The following is a 22532-nucleotide window of genomic DNA, read 5'->3' on the forward strand; positions in this document are numbered from 1 at the left end:
TTTTGTTCTTTTTCTCTAGTTCCTTTAGGCATAAGGTTAGATTGTTTATGTGAGATTTTTCTTGTTTCTTGAGGTAGTCTTGTATTGCTATAAACTTCCTTCCCTTCCTCTTTTGTTCTCTTCTCTTGTGATTTGATGACTAACTTTAGTGTTGTGTTTGGATTCCTTTTTCTTTTTTGTGTGTGTATCTATTGTAGATTTTCAGTTTGTGGTTACTATGAGGTTTGATATAGCAGTCTATATATAAACAAGATTGTTTTAAGTTGCTGGTCTTTTAATGTCAAATGCATTTCTAATACCCTGCATTTGTGTTCTCCTTTTCTCACAATTGCTGGTTTTGATATACTTGTATGTGAATGATTTTCTAGCTTTACTGTATGTTTGCCTTTACCCGTGAGCTTTTCCATTCATAATTTTCTTGTTTCTAGTTGTGGTCTTTTCTGCTTAGAGAAGTTCTTTTAGCATTTGTTGCAAAGCTGGTCTGGTGGTGCTGAATTCTCTTAGCTTTTGTTTGTCTGTAAAGCTTTTCATTTCTCCATCAAATTTGAATGAGAGCCTTCCTGGGTAGAGTATTCTTGGTTGTAGTTTCTTCTCTTTCATCACTTTTAGTATATCATGCCACTTCATTTTGGCCTGCAAAGTTTCTGCTGAGGAATCAGCTGATAACATTATTGGAGTTCCCTTGTATGTTTTTTTGGTCACTTTTCTCTTGTTTTAATATTTTTTCTCTTTAATTTTTGTCAGTTTGATTACTGTGTGACTCCATGTGTTCCTTCTTGGGTTTTTACTGCCTGGGACTCTCTGTACTTCCTGGACTTCGGTGACTGTTTCCTTTCCCGTGTTAGGGAAGTTTTCATCTATTATCTCTTCAAATATTTTCTCAGGTCCTTTCTCTTCTCTTCTCCTTCTAGGACCCCTATAATGTGAAAATTGGTGTATTTAATGTTGTCTCAGAGGTCTCTTAGACTGTCTTCTTTTCATTTTTGTTTTCTTTATTCTGTTCTGTGGCAGTGATTTCCACCATTCTGTCTTCCAGGTCACTTATCCATTCTTCTGCCTCAGTTATTCTTCTATTGGTTCCTTCTAGTGTTTTTTTTTCGTTTCAGTTATATATTGTTCATGTCTGTTTGTCTGTTCTTCAGTTTTTCTAGGTCTTTAGTAAACATTTCCTACATCTTCTCAATCCTTGCCTCCATTCTTTTTCCAAGATCTTGGATCATCTTCACTATCATTCTGAATTCTTTTTCCCGTAGGTTGGCTATCACCATTTCACTTAGTTGTTCTTCTGCGGGTTTCATCTTGTTCCATCATCTGGGACCTAATCCTCTGCCATCTCCTTTTGTCTAACTTCCTGTGATTGCTGTTTCCTTTCCACAGGCTGCAGGATGGTAGTTCTTGCTTCTGCTGTCTGCCCTCTCATGGATGAGGCTGTCTAAGAGGCTTGTGCAGGCTTCCTGGTGGGAGGGGCTGGTTCCTGCCCAGTGGTGGGTGGAGCTGGGTCTTATCCCTCTGGTGGGAAGGGCTGTGTGTACTCAGGGAGACTTTTCAGCCACTTGTCTGCTAATGGGTGGGGCTGTGTTCCTGCCCTGTTGGATGTTTGGCCTGAGGTAACCCCAGCACTGGAGCCTACAGGCTGTAGGGTAGGGCTAATGGCAACCTCCAGGAGGGCTCACACCAATGCATACTCCCCGGATCTGCTGCTGCCAGTGTCTTTGTCCCTGCCATGAGCCACAGCCACCCGCCACCTCCGCAGGAGCTCCTCCAGTACTAGGCAGGTAGGTCTGGCCCTGTCTCATATGGGGTCACTGCTTTTTTCCCCTGGGTCCTGGTGAGCACGAGACTTTTTGTGTACTCTCCAAGAGTAGAGCTTCTGTTTCCCCCAGTCCTGTGGAAGTCCTGCGATCAAACCCCTCTATGTCTTTTGGTTGGAGTGTTTAGTCCATTTACATTTATAGATATGTACTTATTGACATTTCTTAATTGTTTGGGGGGTTATTTGTAGTTCCTTTTGTTCTCTTCTTATGTCATTTGATGACTATTTTTAGTGTTATATTTGGGTTCTTTTTCTTTTTTGTGTATTTATTATAGATTTTTGGTTTGTGGTTACCATGAGGTTTATATATAGCCATATATATGTGTGTGTATATATATGTGGTTAAGTTGGTGATCTCTTAAGTTCAAATGCATTTTAACAACCCTGCATTTTTACCCCTCCCCCCGATATTTACCGGTTTTGTCATGTTTTACTTCTTTTTGGTTTGTGTATCCCTTAACTTCTTATTGTGGATATAGATGATTTTATTACTTTTGTCTTTCAACCTTCCTAATAGCTTTATACTTGGTTTTCTGTTGGGCAGAGCCATGTCCCAGGGTCCCTGGCTATAGGGCCCTGTGGGGTCCTGGAGCTGGTATTGGCCCGCAGGTGGGTGGGGCTGGTTCCTTATACAGCTGTCGGCATGGTCCTGGCAGTCCTGGAGCTTGTGTTGGACCACTGGTTGGTGGGACCAGATCCCAGGTTGGCTGCCTAAATTGGCTTAAGGTGTCCCAGATCTGGTTTTGGCCTGCTGGTGGATGGTGCCAGGGCCCAGGGGGTCCTGGGGCTGGTGCCATCCTGCTGGTGGGTGGGTTGGGTCCTGACAAGCCAGGCTGCAGGGCTGTGGTGGTCCTAGGGCTGATGTCTGCCTGCTGGCAGATGGGGCCGGGGCTCAGGGGATCCAGGGGCTGGTGCCCACCGACCAGTTGGTGAAACCAGGTTCTGGGACTAGTGCCAACTCCCTGGTGAGCGGAGCTAGGTCCTGGGGTCTCTGACTACAGGGCCCTGGGGGTCCTAGTGTTGTTTGTCAGCTTGCTGGTGGGCAGGTTCAGGTCCCAGGGGGTTCTGAAGCCAGTGCCTGCCCACTCGTGGTTGGAGCCAGGTTCTGAGTTTTCTGGCTGCGGGGTCCTGGGGATTGGACTAGTGCTGGTGCCCTGGTGTGTGGGTCTTGGTCCTAGGCCCTCTGGTGAACAGGGGCATATCCTGGAGTGGCTGCGGTCACAGGGGGTTTTAAGGCAGATGGCCTGCTGGTGAGTGGGGCTGTGTCCCAGCTGGGCTAATTGCTTGGCTTGACCTGTTGTGTCCCAATACTGGTGCCCATAGGCTGGTGGGCAAGGCCAGGTTCTGGTGCTAATAAGTTAGAGGGAGAATTCCAAAACAGTGCTTGCCAGCACCCAGTGTCTTTGTGGTGGTAGAAGAAGCTCCCAAAATGTCTGCCACAAGTGTCTGAGTCCCCAGGGTCAGCTCCAGTTTCCTCCTGCCTCTCTGGGAGGCTCTCCAAGATTAGCAGGTGGGTCTGACCCAAGCTTCTTTAAAATTATTGCTTCTGCCCTGGGTCCCGGAGTGTGTGAGGTTTTGTGTGTGCCCTTTAAGAGTGGAGTCTTTATTTCTCACAGCCCTCCAGCTCTCCTGAAAGTGAGCCCTGCTGGCCTACAAAGACAAAGGTTCTGGGGGCTTGTCTTCCTGGACAGGCTTCTTCCTGGTGTGGGACCCCTGGGTTGGGGAGCCCAGTGTGGGACCTGGGCCCCCTTGCTTCTTGGGGAGAATCTCTACAGTTGTAATTATCCTCCTGTTTGTGGGTCGCCCACGTGGGGGTAAGGTTCTTGACCATACTGTGTTTCCACCTTTCCTGTAAGTCTTGTTGTGGTTCCTTCTTCGTATTTTTAGTTGTAGAAGATCTTTTCTGCTGGTTTCTAGTCTTTCTCATCAATAGTTCCTCTGTAAATAGTTGTAATTTTGGTGCGCCCAAGGGAAGAAGCAAGCTCAGGGTCTTCTTACTCCACCATCTTGACCACACCCATTTCATTTCTTTCGTCATTGTTTTGTAGTTGTCAGCATACAGATCTCACAATTTTTTTTGTTAGATTGATGTGTAAATATTTAATTTTTGGGAGCTAAGTGGTATAACTTATTTTTAATTGTTGTTAGTATAGAGATATTAAATTGATTTTTGTATGTTGACCTTATACTGTGTTATCTTGGTAAACTTACTTAATAGTTTTATGGTACAGCCAGGTTATTTTTAAGAAATTACAAACTGGGAATAGTTTTATAAGTTCATTTTTGCTGTTTTAGATGAAATGTCAAATCTTAAATCTTGAATGAGGTGAATTTTTCTGTTCCTCACTTTTTCTTAAGCAGTATACGTATAATATTTACTTATTAGCTTTGTTAGTAGTTAAATATTTGTATGGCCTGGTGATGGAAGCATCAACCCAAAAAGCCTGATTTCAAAGAGGGAGCCTAGTTTCTCTCTTCTTTTGTAATTAAATAATAGTAACACTGGCTAGTTTTATGAAAAATTTTATTTGCAACAGTAAAATCATGATTTTTTTAACAGGAAGAGTACGATTGGGATAGTTAATTTTGTAAGTGTTTTTCATATGGCATATTTTTTGGCTATGAATAATTGTCCTATTTCTTCTCTTTTTCTCTTTCTTCTCAGGTATTGGGAGAGTTGCTGCTACATCTTTAGGAAATTTAACTAACCATGGTTCTGAAGATTTACCCCTTCCTCCTGGCTGGTCTGTGGACTGGACAATGAGAGGGAGGAAATATTACATAGATCACAACACAAATACAACTCATTGGAGCCATCCTCTTGAGCGAGAAGGACTTCCTCCAGGATGGGAGCGAGTTGAGTCATCAGAATTTGGAACCTATTATGTAGATCACACAAATAAAAAGGCTCAATATAGGCATCCCTGTGCTCCGAGGTAGACTATCAACTTTATCTTAACTCTTTGTTTTGAAATTGTCTAAAGTTAGATTTTGAACTCATATTTTCATCAAAGAGAAAGATGTCCTGAAGTTTGATTTGAAAACTTTATTTTTCACAGCTTATGAGTTTTTTCCTCTGGACTTATATTTAGTAATGAATGACTTTAATAATTAAAAAACAACTTTTAAACAAACCTCAAAAACAGGATCAATATTCTTATGATCAGATTCTGCTTTAATATGCCAGAATGCTTTTGTTAAAGATACCCAGAAATTAAAGTAAATAAATAGAATATCTGCCTCTTTACATTTAAATTTCTATAAAAAATACACATCTACCTTCTAATGTGTCAGAATATATTTTGAATTTTGTTTTGCTGATTTTATTCAATTTACAGATATTTTATGTTTTTTAACTGTTGCCACACAAGAAAGTGAAGATTATCTATTTTATTTATTTATTTTTGGCTGCATTGGGTCTTCGTTGCTGTGCGTGGGCTTCCTCTATTTGCAGTGAGCGGGGGATAGTCTTCATTGCACTGTGCGGGCTTCTCATTGTGGTGGCTTCTCTTGTTGTGGAGCACGGGCTTTAGGCACGCGGGCTCAGTAGTTGTGGCGCACAGGCTTAGTTTAGCTCCATGGCATGTGGGATCTTCCCGGACCAGGGCTCGAATCCATGTCCCCTGCATTGGCAGGCGGACTTAACCATTGCAACACCAGTGAAGTCCCTACATTTTAATATTATCACCCAGAAAACTAAGCTTTGTCATTATTGTGCTGTTTTAATCATTTTACATATTTGGATTTTTAATTCAAGTTTGAAAAAGTTTTTTTCCAGTGATTCCATTTAGTGGCACTCAGTGTTCATTGAGCAAGTGAGGTTGTCATCCCTTCAAAAGAACCAAGTCAGACTCTCTGCCTGTGTTGGGCTCTGGCCCCTTTGCCTGCTCTCCTTACCATCTCAGGCAAGCTGCTGCTCTCCCTGGCTTCAATTTGCCGGCCTGTGACATAGGGGTAATTTGTAGCCTCCCTCCCACCTGATCACAACCCTTACCCAAGGGCAGGGATGAGTTCCACGTATTCCTGCTGTGTCCCCGGCACCAAACACAGAGACACACACACAGGTAGATGTTTTGTTGAATGAATAAATGATAGAAATGCAAAAAAAACCACAAAACCCTAAAAACCCCCAGCAAAACGTGGTTACAGTTTGCTGTCACTGGATCTCAGAGGCTTTCTGGTCCATATAACCAGATTTGAGAGTATATTGAGCCTAGTTTTCTGTTTATCATCATTAATTTTATATTGAATATTATTATAGAATTTTATAGTTTACAAAGCATTTTCACAATTAGTTAATTTGCTTCTCTTAGCAACTCTGTAGACTTTAAGCAGGAGAGAATAAACACCTTCCTTAAGCTCAGATAGGTAGTATTAGCATCTGTTTGGTTGTCTGTATTATGCTAATCCTTATACAGAACTCTTGACATATATTAGGTCATTTAATCCTTAGAAGAGTCATTTTTGGTATGAATTTATTCTGGTTTTACAAATAAAAAGGCTAAGGTTTAGAGAAGTGAAGCATTTTCGCTTACATTCGTGCAGCTTGTAATTGGCCAAACTGAGGTTAACCCGCACACCCCCCAGGGTGTATCTGACTTCGAAGCCTCAGTTCTTTCCCACCTCCCAGTTGTGCTATCAAGGAATATTTCACTTTGCACCTACTTATGAAAGAAGAGTTGAAGATAAAATTCAGTGCCATTTGCACATTGATCTTTAAATTGTTAACTACAGTCTAATCCAACAGTTACTTGAGTCCTGGTTTAGTATTGGAATGATCTTTCCTGATACACACATAAACCTTTATGTTTGGAAGCAGGCTCTTCCAGTTTTATCTCCAAGTCTGGAATAGGCCATTACGGTCTCCCGGAATTCAGTCGTTAACCTTCAAGTGGGTCAGTGCTTTCCTTAGCATCTTCCCATTAAGAGCCCTTACCCCACCTTGCTGTTCTTTCCTTCCCCCCTCCCCCAACTTATAGGCTGTTAGAACTAATTAAAAGCATGGTCTTTTTTTTTTTTTAAGTCTCTGACTTAAAACAGGTTCTAAAAACAGGTTCTAATCAACCCTAACTCCCATATGCTCTCTTAAGGTGGTAAAAGTAGAAAGGAAATAGTATAGTTATGTGGATATTTCAAGCACAGTACTCACTCCTACTGTAGTACCTGTTCCAAACCCCCTTTTCAGCCTAAAGGAGAAAGAAAATATCCATTCTTATTTTGAGAAAAATTATCAACTTTTCCAGTATAAATTTATAGCTAATTACTAGTTATTACTAAAATTTGATTCTAGTTTTAAGCCTCTGTATAAAGATTATAACTTAGCTCTGACTTTTTTAATAACCTTCTTTAAAGTTGCCCTTGAAAAGAATAAATATCAGCCAGATGAAATCTCTTAAAAATATGTAAAGATTTAGCTTAGTTTTATATCCATCACTAGTGACATACAAGTTTCCAAGAGAAGGTGCATTTTACTTCCCCTATAGTATGGTTTAAAAAAAAGCCAGATCCTTATGTTTTTTAGGTGGTAGAAGTTTGGGCAAGAGGCACATTGAAAAACACTTAAATATTATTCTTGTATTTCATGTTTTATTTAGGGCCTTTATCCTAATGAACATTGATTGTTTCTTCTTAGTGTACCTCGGTATGATCAACCTCCTCCTGTCACATACCAGCCACAGCAAACTGAAAGAAATCAGTCCCTTCTGGTACCTGCAAATCCTTATCATACTGCAGAAATTCCTGATTGGCTTCAGGTTTATGCTCGAGCCCCTGTGAAGTAAGTGAATTTACAGCACAAATTTTTGTTGAGTGGTGAGTAGAAGCCTGAATGGAGTCTCTGGGCTGCTTAAAGCACACAGCACCATTTTTAAAAAAATATTATTTAAAAGCCCATTGTTATTTAAAGAAGGGATATCACAGCTTATAAAGTTGAAAAGTCATTGATTAGAAATAGAAGTTTTACAAATATTTATTGAATCTTCACTTTCTATTGTGTGCAGACCTAGGCTATTACAGGGATGCAATAAAAAGCTTACATTCTCATAGGGGTAGAATAACTTGTAAATAAGTGATGCAATACCTGTGATAAAAGGAAGGAACCAGGTAAGTCCTAGGTACATAGGTGAATCAAAGCGGGACACAAGGGTGTTGAGGAAATAGTATGTGTGGTGGCTCAAGTTCTGGGAGGAGGTGATCTGTGTTCACTGATAGCTTTGTTACCCTGGGAAGGGTGCTTAACTTAGTTTTGTTTTCTGTAAATTGGAGATAATAATAGTACCTTCTCTTAAGGTTATTGAGTATTCAATAAAATAATGCATCTAAAATATGTATCACAGTGTCTTGCACATTGAGAGAGCTTAGTAAATGGTTACTGTTATTATTGTGGGTAAAGGTATAGAATAGTGGTTAAGATCACTCAGGAAGGAAACTGTCTGGAAGGAAAGCGTGATTTCTGTCTCCATCACCTACTTACCGAATGACCTTGGGCAAGTTATTGAACTTAGTTCTAAGTGTTTTTCCTCTACTGAAATACAGGGGATAATAATCTTGTCTACTTTACTTGGTGTGGTGAGGCTTAAAAGTGATCATGCTTTTTTTTTCTTAAATATTTATTTATTTTTGGCTGCACTGGGTCTTAGTTGTGGCATGCAGACTCTAGTTGCAGCATGCATGCGGGATCTAGTTCCCTGACCAGGGATTGAACCCGGGCCCCCTGCATTGGGAGCATGGAGTCCCAGCCACTGGACCACCAGGGAAGTCCCTGATCATGCATTTTAAATCAAATGGCACAGTGGCTGACTTGAGTAAGCCCTTAACAATGGTTTCTTACTATTATGAGTGAGCAAGGAAAGCTGCACCAAAAGGAAAATCCATGCACTAGTTTTTAAAGATGGCTATGAGTTTGCTAGGCTCATTGAGGATATTTGTTGGGTGCCATAGTAGGCACTGTTCTTGGAATATAGTCATGAATAAATGAAATATTTGCCTCAAAGAGCGTCTCTCTTCTGGGAAAACAGAAGTAGGTACTCAGATCAATAATCCAGTGTGGTAAGGATCAGTGACAGTGGTATATACAAAGTGCTGTGATTTCAGAAAAGGGGATGTCTGAAAGTAAATAGTTATTGATAATCCAGTGCTTCCTGTACCATACTGTGCTAAGTTTTTACATATGTTATCTCATATAATCTTCCCAAAACCTATTTTACAGCTGAAAAAAACTCTGCTAAGATCACACAAATATTAAGTGGTAGATTTCAAACCTTTCTCTCTAACTTCAAAGTTCATACTCTTAACTTTTGTCATTACTACTTCTTATTTAATAATAATTATCACTTACTGAGTATTTAAATTCCTGGTACTTTGCTACGTATTTTACACATAATAATTGCATGTACAGTACTGTTAACAATTATATAAGGTGAAATTTTGCAGCCTTACTCTTAATATTCCATTTATATTTCAAAAACCAAAACTATCAGCACAAGATAGCCCAAAGAAGAGTTTTTAGAAAGTTTAAGATGATTGTACAATGAATTTTGAATAAAATAATTAAATCTTATAAAGTCACTGGTCATTTACTATGAACTATTTGTTAATTCTTGGCCAACATAACATTCCCTTACATTCCCTCTGATCTTTTTAGTCTATAAATTCATGGCTGTTGATCTGTGTGGCCTGATGCAGAGAGACAAGATGATATTATGAGGGTTGTAGTCTAAAATCATCAGTTTTTTTTTTCTAAGTCAAATTTAAGCCTTGTCAGTGTAATTTTTAAAAAGGTTTTAATTATAGATATTATTATACAGAGTATAAACAGTGCTTGTCAGAAGTTTGTTTTTAGTTTATTTGAAATTACATAGACATTCATCCATAAAATTAAGCATGGCTTGGTGTCTTAGCTAACCTACAGAAACCTCTTTATCTGATAATATCCATATACTGTAGGAATAGGATGAGGAATGATAGCAGATGGACTCTTCTTCCCTTTTTCCCTCTCTTCTTTCACTCTTGATACCACTTGATCTACTGCTCTCTGTGGCCTTTGTTCATATGCTGATCCTAAGTCATATGTAATATGTGCATGTATTTATATTTCCTTAAGTCTGGAAGAATATGTGCCTAACTGTTAACCTTTGTTATTTCTGGGAGTTGATAAGATTGAGTAGGGTTATTCTTTCTTCTTTGATATTTCTACTCTATAGCCGTTGTTAGAAAGAAATAACATAAAAAGCTTTCCTTCTTGGGGGAAAAAGATGGTACTTAAATGGAATTCTTTGCTTCTGATGAAAAGAAACAGACTCCTAAAGGTTACAGTCCCTTTCAACTCTGGCTCTGTGAGCTAACTATAGAACTTTAGGAAACTAGCAACTTAAGTTTTTTTCAAATAGATCAGAACTCCTCCCAGAATGGGCCAGTGAGAAAAGAGAGCAAGTACTTCTTTACTGCTTAAAACAAGAGGTCTAGGTCTGCCTTTTAGTTGATACTAAATTTTTGTCTCTAAAGAGGATTGGAAATGGTTGATATTGTTCTATCAACAGAAGGTGAGTTGTTATCCATGAATTAGATAATGGAGAATCAATTACTTATCCAAAAAATTAGCTTCTTTCTTCCTTTTGTTTAACAAACAATTGACATTATCTAGCTTTCTAAAATGCTTTATTTCTATCTCTAGCAGTAACTTACCAAAATAATTTTTGCATATACTTCCAGAACTGACTTAGAACAGATAATGTTCTAAATTATTTATTAATTTTAGTAAAGGTATGTTTCTAAGTTTTCTCTCAAAAGTCTGTAACGTATCATGCACCTGTAAGTAAGCTGAACTATAGGATAAAATTAAAAGATTTAATCTTTAACGGGAAAAAGACCATCAGGAACATGTTTACTTTCCATTATTCCTCATGCCCGCCCCATTCCCCAACACCAGTCCCCAACAGTATTGTGGCACAGACTCTATTTTATCCCTGTGTCTGTGATCCTGCAGTATCACTGCTGACTCACTTCTGGGTGTAGGAGGAAAGGAAGAATGGGCATACTGTTACATAAGACAGGCACAGGGAACTTGGGCTACATTACAATACCCGGGGCTGGAATAGCAGTACTTTTGGCTCCTGAAGGCAGCATCCACTGGAGTGTGAACAAGGTTTTTTGGTAGCATTACAGCAATTGTTGTTTGCTTATATGGGTTATTTATAAGTACTGTTTGAATAGAATACTGCTGTAGGAAAAATATAGCAAGAGAGATGCTATGAGAAAAGGATACTGGAGTAAACAGCCTATTTTCTGAATGATTTACTTGTGTATTTAGAGTGTAGTGGCTAAGAAGTTAAACTGAAGCAGATTATTTGGCTCCTTAAGAAAAGAATGGGAATTACATACTTTTCTTAAGAAAAGTAAATGGCAGGCATAAGCAGAAGGGAAGTCACTATATAGAAACAGCAGGGCAAGGATTTGGAATGGAAATTGACACATTGCATACTTTTCTCATCTGTGGTTTTCCTTAGAGTACTTTTTCTTCTTCCCAAAGTATTTTCACTAAATATTCTGATTTTCTTGCTTCTACACACAATTCTATTCTTGATGCTAAATGCTGTGATTGGGAAGTCAAAATTGTCTGAAGCTTTTTTCTTTTTCCTTTTTTAAAAAAACTTGAATGCTTATACAGAATGATATTCATGTGTTACAAACAAGTTTGATATTTATCAATATTACCATATTCTTCTCCCTTCTTTTCCTTGCTAGAATGTCCCAGATGATAAATGAGATTTAACGTTCTTACAGTTCACCTGGCATAAATTTATGTATCTTGAATCAGTAGACATTGCTGAAATGCCCCTTAGCAATGGAATTCAGACTTGGGAAGATTAAGGTTTTTTGTTAGGAGTTATGAATTTGTTTCAAACAAATAAAATCTTAAGGTACATGAATGGCAGAGGTTCTAGGAAATACCTTGCAGTTGTTTCTTCATGGAGGCTCATTGAGTATTTCTTGTAGTATTTCTCCAATATATGTTGGCAAATAGTTGGAGTTTCCCACTAAAGAGAATATAAAGCTTTCTGCCAAGTATATCTTTTAGTAAATTTGCAGTGCTCAGTAAGTAAATTAGTAAATTTGGGATCCAACAAAATACGTTTACCTTGTGATTTTTGTGTACTGTGCTGTGCTTTTGGTATTCCTGGAACACATAACCAGGTTGTTCAGAAATGTATGTCAACATACCAAGCACAGTCTGTAGCTCATACTGGCTGCTCTGTTACTTGTTTACTGTTTCCCTTTTTTAAAAAAAATTACATGATCCCCTTGGAATAAGATGGTAAATGAATTACCAAACAAAGGAAATGGGTAGGAAATGGGTAGGAAATGTTATAAATGATTATTAAGAATAAATTTATTAGAATTTACAACTAAAGTTCTTCCTATTATGTCTGTTGTGCAATATGATTTGAGAAGTATAACTTTAATATAGGTATATGCCTTGCTCTATAAAAACTTGTTCAAGTTTTTTCTCTAGTCTTAGTAGGTATTATCATTCAAAACTATTACTGTGATGTGCCTTAGTCCGTATAGTTCTCTGCCTTTCTGATCTTTTAATCACTAAACAATTTTGCAAGAGATATGTATATAGCCTCTTTAGGTTTCATCTATAAAATGAGAAGATTGGAGTAGAGCGCTGTCTTCAGGTCTCTTTCAATTCAAAGTGTAAATTACTGCTTTAGTAGTTTGTTGTATACTTCATCTCAGTATGTGATCTACTTAGCATTGAAGAAGGACTAAACACCTTCTGAACTGTATATAAATAAAAACTTATGTGAGTCCGGCCCCACATGGTGCAGTCTTCTACAGTCTATTTATTGTCATTTTGAAAACAGCTTATTCTTTCCTTTCTGCTTGAGTTTTTCTGTATTTTTTGTTGTTTGTTTGTAATATTGTATACTCAACCTCAGGATTATTCAGCCCACAAATGATGGTTCCTTTTCCTCTACCTGTTTAGTTCCTTGTTTGCTGTAGTAAACAGTATGCCTCAAAAAGCTTTATCAACACTAATGACACAGATGATCTTGCCTATTTTTCTATATTATTCATTGCAGGAACAATGTGGTCTAAAGTATTCTTACCTTCCTGACAATTAACTTTGGATGAACTTATGAATAGCATGGAATATGTTCTTCAGAAATTATAGAACCACAGTGGTTTGAAATCTTCATTATTATCTAGTATTAATATTAGAATAACTGATACATAAGATGAATGGAAATATTTTTTAACTTAGATTGAAATGAAGTAATATTAGTAGTTTTCTCCTCTCCCTAAAAAATAGTGTATTTAACTAGCAGTTAAAAACTCGGTTATTTTAAATTGAAATTTATCGTTTATTTAGTTATAATAAAATTGAAATTTATAAAAATAGAACAGTTTATTGTTATAAATACATATTTATGAATATGTTGTGAACATATGTCTGATTGTGTTTTAAAACAGATATGACCACATTCTGAAGTGGGAACTCTTCCAGCTGGCTGACCTGGATACATACCAGGGAATGCTAAAGTTGCTTTTCATGAAAGAACTGGAACAGATTGTTAAAATGTATGAAGCCTACAGACAGGCTCTTCTCACGGAGTTGGAAAATCGCAAGCAGAGACAGCAGTGGTATGCCCAGCAACATGGCAAGAATTTTTAAGTTAATTTTTTAAAAATAAAATTTAAGTTTTATTATAAGGGCTTTAAAATATTTTCACAGATTAAAAAAAACTGCAAACAAGTACTTTGGTTAATAAAGGCAGCTTACTTTTTTGGAAATTATAAAATTCTAATTTTACATGTATTTTGTTATTAAAAATATTCTTTTATTGAGAAAAAAATGAGTTTATCATTTTAAGAGCCAACATGGCAGACACTTCTAAATGCTGTATATTTGGAAACTGCTTTGAATATTCTCGATGGAGACAAATGCAACAAGAAATGTCATTTAACCAGATATTAAATAGGAAATGATCAGTTGGTAAACTCTCACAGTAGCAGTACCTTTCTTCAAAAAACAGAGAACGAGAGAGATAACCTATGCAGTATTTAAAAAAATGTTTACTTGCTTTAGTGTGGAATATTGTCTGGAATTGGATGGTTTAAATATTACCATTGTATAGTGCAAAACATAAAATGGGATTTGGGACCTTTATTGTGATAAATTTTTATATGTAACGTATGGAGTCACCTTCCCTCCCCCTCCCCCGAATGTAAAGAACCCTTTTAAAACATGTTGAGAAAGTATTTTTTGGTATGAAAGGGTGAAGGTCTATAATGTTTCAGGAATAAATTTAGGTATAAGGCCTGTGTGGGAAAAGTGTGCACAGCACTCAAGAGTTGCTAACATTACAGTACTTCCTTACTTTGGACCAGGGCTTTTATGGCATTTAGTAACATGGTGCTGATGAGACAGTGGAGGCTTTTCAACAGCATAGCACGTTGCCATCCCAACAGACTGGGTTGAACTGCCAAAAATAACAATCAGGGATTCATTAAGAAATCTTGGTCATTAAATTGATTCTACATATCTTTTATCTTCTAAGAGTTTGTCACAGAACTTTAAAACCCAGTATTTCTCTCCCAGTTTTTTTTCCTTTGGTTTAATAGTTATTAAGACATTGTTCATAATTAGCACAGTACGTTTGATTGCAGGCAAATTTATGGCACGTCTAGCCTATAAATCTCTAGAATTCTGTGAATTTCAAAACTTGTTGAAATAGCTCTTCAGTTATATTTACATGTGTTGTAAATATGTAAATAAATTTTTAGTTTAGGTAATCTTCCAAAATATAAAGCACTCCCAGTTAGATATCAGTGAATCTGAATTATTGATAATATGTTGAAAATGTTAAATGTTTGATTTTATATAACAAGCTTATTAAATATATTTTTGTGGAAACTAAATGTGTTGCGTTTGAGTCCATGTTTTATGCATAGCACTTATATATATTCGATTTTTCCATTCAGAGGCCCATAGGCAAAGGAAGCAGTATAATGAAAGGGGTATTCCAAAATGAAAATAGACTAGTTGGAATGTTATCAGTGGGAAAAGTTATTTTGCAGGGCATGTGATCGGACTTTCCTAAGATGTGAGCTTAAATATCTTATGAACTCTCACACACTCTTCTGTTTTAATCATTCTTTACTCCTTACTAAATATTACCATTTTATTTAATTAAAGCTTAGCCATTTCTAAGAAAGTTAGAAATTACTCTGTTTTAGAGCTCCCAGATAAGAGGCATTACTTTTTTTTTCATTACCACACTTCTTTTTCCTCTAGGAAGTAAGCTCAATGAAATTCCACTACAGATTTTAGTAATTATAAAAACAATATAGAATCACTGGTTTAAAAGAATTGGAAGATACCTAAAAGGGCTTAGTGTACATTCCTTAAAATGGAAACCTAAATTTGTAATGGTGTCAACATGAAAGAAAATGCATTTTGAATTTAAAAAAGGAGATAGAAATCTTCATCATTCTATATCATCACCTCCCAAACATTTCCAAATTCAGTTATTTTTAATATTGGGAACCAGAGTAAACTTTAATAATAGTTCACATGTTAAAAGAATAAACCTATGATGAATACATTTCTTTGTGTACCAAATGAAAAAATATACAATGCAGTGAAACTCAAATACATATACAAAGTGATTTTTTTGTGCATTTTTGATCAAGAGGTTTATATTCTATATTAAATCATGATAGAAAAGCAATATATAGTTTTTGATAAAGCAACTGAAAAGCTCTCTTATATGTCTTTTATAATAAGAGCTAATGGTATATGTAAGATGGTATAGATTGAATCAAGCCTATTGAGTTATGATGCTATGTTTTAACAAATGGCTATGTGAAATAATTTAAAAATTCTTCTATAGAAATTAAATGAGCATATCCAAATGTGGAGTAATATTACTTCATGGTTTAACTATAACCCGGTAGTAGAATTTAGTAAATTCAAGCAGAACACATGTACTGTTATCATAAATAGACAAATTCTTTAAATTATAACAGCATATTTGAAGACAAAATCAGGAAACTGTACATGTTAACAAAATAAAACCATGCATACATACATCTGCTTATTAAACACTGAAATAAAGGAACTAAACCATTTTGCAATCTTCAGAGGTGCTTGGTATTTTACCCTGTTCTGATGGAAGCACTTTGAATGTTTGCATGGAGATGGAAAACAATATTTAACTGACAATTTGGTCATGCACACCTGTATTTTTGAAATTTTGGATTAAATTTTCTTCTTTTCTGATTGTTCAGTAGATTCTGACTTTGGTGCAGGAAAAGCTTGATGATACAGATGTCTGTGGGTTGCTGCTGCACTATAAAGCTTGTATAAAGCCTAGAAATAAAAGAATCAAGATTATAAAACATTGTATAAATACACAGATATAACTTTTTTCCTTCTTAGTGTAATTAGTTTATGGTATGATATCAAATTTAGCATGCTAAATTTGGGATCCTTATATCATTAATCTGTATGAGATATCTTAGAACACAAAAGTATTTTCAGCTGTCCAATGTGTGGGTCGATCTTCATGGTAAATGTTCTATCCTCAGACTGCATTTTCTTTTACCTTTCACACCTTTTGGAGCAGAGCTTCCTAACCACTGTGCCCCAGGGGTGTGTTGAAAACTCATACTGTGAATATTATTAGTTTTAGAGGAATTATAGGAGCTCATAACTTCTGACTGCCAATAGCTACTTTATTATACATAGGTAGACCACTTGCTATTGGAGCTTCCTGATAAAAAAAAAAGGGACCACTTTTATTCTCCATGATTTCCTGCTATGGTCATGCAGATAAGCAGGTGTGTTACCCTCTCCCCTGCCACACTGGGCTCTCTCAAACATGCTCTCTTGCCATTGTTTCTATTCCATATGTAAGTTCATATCTTACAAAACGTTATTCAGAAACATTACGTCAGAGAGTCTTCATTAAAACTACCTCTGTCATTGTTGTCTGTTTAAGAGTGTTTGAATCATAGGAATTTATTGCTTTATGTGTCCATAAATATTTTTATGTTCTTGTCTTTCCCCTCAGCTAGTGTCTAAGATTCATTACCTCCTCTGACTTTCACATAATTAACACTCAGTTAAGGCCAGTTTATCTAATGTAATTCTGAAGTCTGTAAAAAGTCTGAATATTTTTAGAAGTTGGATAAAAGCCTGATATCCTTAAATAGTAATCAATCCCCAGGAAATTCCATTCATTTTTATGTTTTTGAGTCTGCATGGCTACTTCCTTTTGATTTTCTTAAGTCTGAATTGTACTGTCATCAATTCTATGAATGCATATTGGTGCAACCTTAGTTCTACTGTATTATGATTCTAACACATTCAGTTTAATCCATGTTCTCTTAAAAGCTTAGATATTTTTCTTAAGGCTTGATTTACAAAGTTGAAATTTGTTTTTACCTTTTTAGTGAATTTATTTTACTGAATCTTACATGAAATAATTCCTTATGACATGTAAATATTACATGTATCCTTGGTATTTGATTGGAGGACATAATCTATTTATATATAACAGCAGAAACTGAGGAATTATGTGCTATCTCTGTAGTTGTTGAAGATCAGTTTTGCTTCCTGAAGATAATGACCTAAATGATTCCACAGAGATAATTTTTCTTATGTAACAAGTGATTCCTTCTTAGAAGCTTAGATTTTTCCTTAGATACGGAGTTTTGTACATGTGCAGTGGGAGAAATGAACACTAATTTACAGGAAAGTTACACTGCATACTGGTCTGAAACCTTAAAGTGTTATAGGTAACTCAGAAGCCAAAGTTAAAAACAACTTCTAAAGATTGTAGCTCCATTTACTCTCCAGTAGTTAAGTTTCCTGAAGATTCATAACTGTACTTGTTTCACTCTGCAGTAGAGCAAAATGCCCAATGTTGGAGCTTAAGAATTTTGAAATTTTCTAAACATTCAGGAAACAAAACATAAAATATTCATGATAATCAATTCTTATGTTTCATATGCAGATAAAATCATATATCATGTCCAGAATAAGTATTTTAAAACCATTGCCAGAATTCACAATTAAAATTGTAAATGCTAGAAGAACATAGGAGCTGTAGTCACCAAAGATTTTTTAATGTACATTGAGATATCCTTTAATGGCTACTTGGTTTATAAAATAAGAATATCATAATGTTTATAAATACATGCTCTTAATTTAAGAAGAAATTTAACTTACCTCATTTGTACTTCCCTGTGGCAAAGGCAGTTTAAAAGGGAGAAAAGAAAAGTATATATCCTGCTTCATTAATAGCATTATGATAATCAACTTTGTTTACAGTAGTAATTTGTGAGCATTTAAGAACAAATAACCCTGCAGAGTTTTTCAGTTTAGATTACATATTTAATGTGAATATTTTGAAGAACCCAATTCTATATTCATCACAGGTTTCAGCATCATATTCTAGGTGGGCTTTGGGATTTACCTCAAATAGCCTCTCTTCATCTTTTGAGGTTGAAGGGCTATTTGAGGCAGTGGCTCAGAGGATCCAATTTTAATTCATTCTTTTCCAGTAGTGTTACCATTTATTTATCTCAACTAGATTCTTCAAAGACACACGGCAAATCCATCAGTTACAATTCTCTTTTAAAGAGTATGTATAATTACACTCTTAATGCTGGGAGAACTGTAGCTATTACTTGCTACCTGGAGACCATAAATATTCTTAACTCCAAACTTTTATGAAGAATCTCAACTTTAGCTTCACTAAATTCCCCTAAATTTAACTGAAGACACTTCCAGAATGACATAGTGAGTTGATTATTATTCTAGGTGTGTTTATAATTGTCTCCCCTATCCATACTCAATTATTTGAACAGTGGACTGTGGTGACCCTGGGTTGGTTAACTGGACCATAAAGGACAACTGATCCCTAAGCAGCTGATCCAGAGGTTGACCTGGACTCATGCCAGGGCCTGGTTCAAATGTAAAGTTCAAATAGAGACAATGTGAAGTGATCAGATGCTGTGTTTAGGGGTTTTACTAAAAGAGACAGTGCTATGACTTCAGATGGTGGTTTATATATGCTCCTAACAAAGCCAGTGCTAGTCAAATGATAGGTTGTAAGTATGAAGTAATGAACACATAGTCGAATCACAATCAGCTAAATAAAAACTTGATTGTGTTTTCTCACTTAACAGCTTTAACTTTTAGGATAAGAAAAAGTGAAAACACTACCTAATCCACGTATGTTTGAAAAATATTGAAATGTTGACTGGAAAACAGTTGTGTAGGACTTTACATGTTATATTATAGTTAGCTGTTTGTATCTGGCCATCTTGACAGATTCTAAAGTTCTTGAAGACTGGGGCCCAAGTCTCCTGTTCTCCTGTATATTTACAACATCTAACATAGTGTCTGGAACATAGATAGCATTCAAATGTGTGCTGCATTTAGTTGAAGAGAATTAAGTGTTCCTACCTGGTCCCACAAGGCTGCGGCCACTTGGTCTATTACAGCACCCAGCTCTCGGTATTCTCCAGAGTACCGGATGTATGCCCAGGTGCACAGAGTAATAAGCGTCAGTCCCATTATCATATTGCATAGGCTAGCTATGATGTCCAAACCAATAAATCCAGTCACACCAGCAATCACATATGTGATAAAGATGACAACAAACAGTGTGGCTGGGGTACGAGCTGCATGGAAGATATTTTTGCTGTCATTGTGCTTGATGTACTGGATGTAAAGTTCATCTATTTCACTCTCCAACTGTTGCAGGTAACGCCGGCTAAATTCCTCCCCACCCATCTTCTTCACCCCTCGGAATAGCTTCACAGATTCTTCCTTAAGTTCCAGATGTTTCGTCTGCAGGTCATTAGGGGCCAGAAATGGTTTGTCACCACCACAGATCTGTATCGGATAGAGAAGTATTCACGCAGTGCACAGTACAACTAGCAACTGTATCACAATTTTGCACTTAGCTAGTTGAATTTGTTAGAACACATTACTAATCCGAAGGAGCCTGTATTATGTTTTGTCATCCCACATCTTTCCATACTCCATTTCTATCAGGCGGGATTATAAGTGGGACTGGTACTTCATAGGTGACTTATATAAAGCCTTTCTTAATTTTTATTCTCTTTTCGACATGGGAAGGCATATCCATGACTTAATCCAATTTCCTCAAGATGTGGAGGTGAACTGCAAACTCAGTTCATTCATAGAATGAATCCAAATTTAAGAAAACTACTTACAGTCAAGTTCCTGTAGGAAATTTATTCTAACTACACTGAACTAATTTTGACCAAGTGAAGTTTAATTTAAAACAATGAGCAATGCTATAAAGCCCTAAAGTAAAACTGTGAAAAACATTTCCTTCAGCAGTTTCACTGATTTTTGTTTGGAGCCCATTCGGTATTTTCTTCAAGAGACTAAATGGAAGCATATTAAATGTTCTTGGACCAAATTTTCAACTTTTTTTTCAAAAGTTACATGGGAAATCTCTGTTACCCATACCATTCACTTCAGTTATTTGTGATTTAATTATATAAAGGAGACTCTCATTCCACTTCCCCTTTAATTATGTTGTAAACACCATTCCATATACTATATTTCTCTTGATTCTAAGACTCTATCAATTTTGGATGCAATTTTGATTTTATAACATTTTCAGTGGAAAGAAAACTCATCACATTAGTAGATACCATAATCATTAGATGCCTCCTAATTCAGAATGTTAAAAAGAGGAAATATAGTACTTAGAAATATTGGTCCTTGCAGTTTATTTTTTTCTAACAGGTTTTTATATTTAAGATAGAAATTGGACTGTGGAATGTAGGGAGGTATAGTGGAGAGGGTAGCATATGTTATTTTAGCCACTAGATCTTATAAATAGTGGGAAAATCTGTACCCCTCCACCTCCGCAAAATGTGTGTGTTATAAAGAGATAATTCATTTAAAATACATTTAAATTGTGCACACATCATGTTCTCTTCTTGATTTGTTTTTAAAATATTTTAGGAATACCATAAAAACGTGATACACACAGTTTGAGAAAGAATAAGTGAAAGCCACTTCTGCATGTGTATACAGGGTAACTTGGAAGAAAAAAGAATGAGCTCATGGAAGAAATACTGATTTTATTTGAAACATCATTTAAAGGACTTCCCTGGTGGCGCAGTGGTTAAGAATCCGCCTGCCAATGCAGGGGATGCAGGGGACATGGGTTCGAGCCCTGGTCCGGGAAGATCCCACATGCTGTGGAGCAACTAAGCCCGTGCACCACAACTACTGAGCTTGTGCTCTAGAGCCCGCGAGCCACAACTACTGAGCCTACGTGCCACAACTACTGAAGCCCGCGCGCCTAGAGCCCCTGCTCTGCAACAGGAGAAGCCACCGCAGTGAGAAACCTGCACACCAGAACGAAGAGCAGCCCCCACTTGATGCAACTAGAGAAAGCTCACACGCAGCAACGGAGACCCAATGCAGCCAAAAATCAATCAATTAATTAAAACATCATTTAAAATACTATTTAATTCTTACCTCTTCCATTTTTTTATTGTATGTATCCTTGGCAGTTGCCACGGCTGCTAAATTGTTAGCTTCTGCTGTGGCCTTTGGACAAAGTACAAAATATGATGTAAAATGGAATTCATATTTTATTAAACTTCCACAGGCAGTTTTCATATATGAGCATTATGTGCAAGAAATATGCAAGAACTCAAGGTCATCACATAATTTGAAAAGTGTTGAAATACTTCTACTACATCTTTTAAAATTAGTAAAATTAAAACTTCAAAATACATAAAATATAGTTTATTCAATAAACCATAGTTCTAAAATGAATTTTCATTTAGAAGATTATTCCTCTTTATAAATATTTTTAAGCCTTTCACCAAATATGGGGGGGATCTATAAATCCAAACACATGGGAAATAATATATAGTACATTTTATATATACTAATATATATAAAAATATGTCAACTTTAAGGATTACTGATAGAACAATGTATCACTGATAACAAAAAGAAACCATCAAGAACTTAAGAAATTTAAGAAGTAAGTATGGAAAAAGTGAGTTTTTCCTTTTCTAAGTATAGAGGCCACTTGTTTAAAACCTGCTTTTCTACTTCTTGTTACATGTGTGAATCTAAACCACAGTCTGAGTCTTCTCTAAACAAATTTAGTACAAAGACAATGCAGACTCTTGTATCTCAGCATGCTAAGTGAGGCTGCTATATGTGTATGTGAAAATGTTTAGATGAACACACAAATGGGTAGTTACTAGAAAAATAATCTTCCAATAAGTCATTCCATCTACTATTTTTATTTGGTGATTTCCAACAGCCAGATTGGAGCATATCGTTAGCTTAGCTTTAGTGACAGTATGTTTTAGAATGTCAGGCCTCCTGATGAATAAATACCTGTAACATGGATTTGGGATGTGGTAATTCTTCACCTTGATAGATCTTTATATAAGCCTAAAAAAAAAAAAAAGAGAAAAAGAAAAAAAAAGACTCATGTTCAAGTAATTGCGTTCAATATTTCTCTAAGCCTGTTAAATTGTATTCTAAGGTCTAAGGTCTTGACGGTTCAAAAAAAAAAATAAGGTCTTGATAGTTTCAGGAACTGTTATCTCTTTCTCATACTTTAATTCCCTCTTTCTTAATTCTTGTTCCCTTTTCTGAAAGGTCCTCTTCACACATCTCCAC

At 36.3% G+C, this 22532-nt stretch overlaps 2 protein-coding genes across 2 annotated transcripts in view; one reads left to right on the forward strand and one right to left on the reverse strand.

Moving 5' to 3' along the window:
* The window catches only part of SAV1 (salvador family WW domain containing protein 1), a 28647-nt gene extending 13973 nt beyond the window's left edge, over positions 1–14674 (forward strand). Inside the window, exons 3-5 of the mRNA XM_082832370.1 lie at positions 4479–4749; positions 7446–7589; positions 13292–14674. Coding sequence (XP_082688496.1) covers positions 4479–4749; positions 7446–7589; positions 13292–13493 — 617 coding nt within the window. The 3' untranslated portion in view covers positions 13494–14674. The remainder of the gene's footprint in view (positions 1–4478; positions 4750–7445; positions 7590–13291) is intronic.
* A 1408-nt stretch (positions 14675–16082) lies between these two features.
* ATL1 (atlastin GTPase 1) overlaps positions 16083–22532 on the reverse strand; it is a gene marked incomplete at both ends in the record, with an annotated part of 77764 nt that continues 71314 nt past the window's right edge. Inside the window, 5 exons of the mRNA XM_082832358.1 lie at positions 16083–16193; positions 18057–18071; positions 19299–19730; positions 21363–21434; positions 22245–22301. Coding sequence (XP_082688484.1) covers positions 16083–16193; positions 18057–18071; positions 19299–19730; positions 21363–21434; positions 22245–22301 — 687 coding nt within the window. The remainder of the gene's footprint in view (positions 16194–18056; positions 18072–19298; positions 19731–21362; positions 21435–22244; positions 22302–22532) is intronic.

This window comes from Leucopleurus acutus, assembly GCF_964270905.1.
Source record: "Leucopleurus acutus genome assembly, chromosome: 1".
NCBI classification, from domain to species: domain Eukaryota; kingdom Metazoa; phylum Chordata; class Mammalia; order Artiodactyla; family Delphinidae; genus Leucopleurus; species Leucopleurus acutus.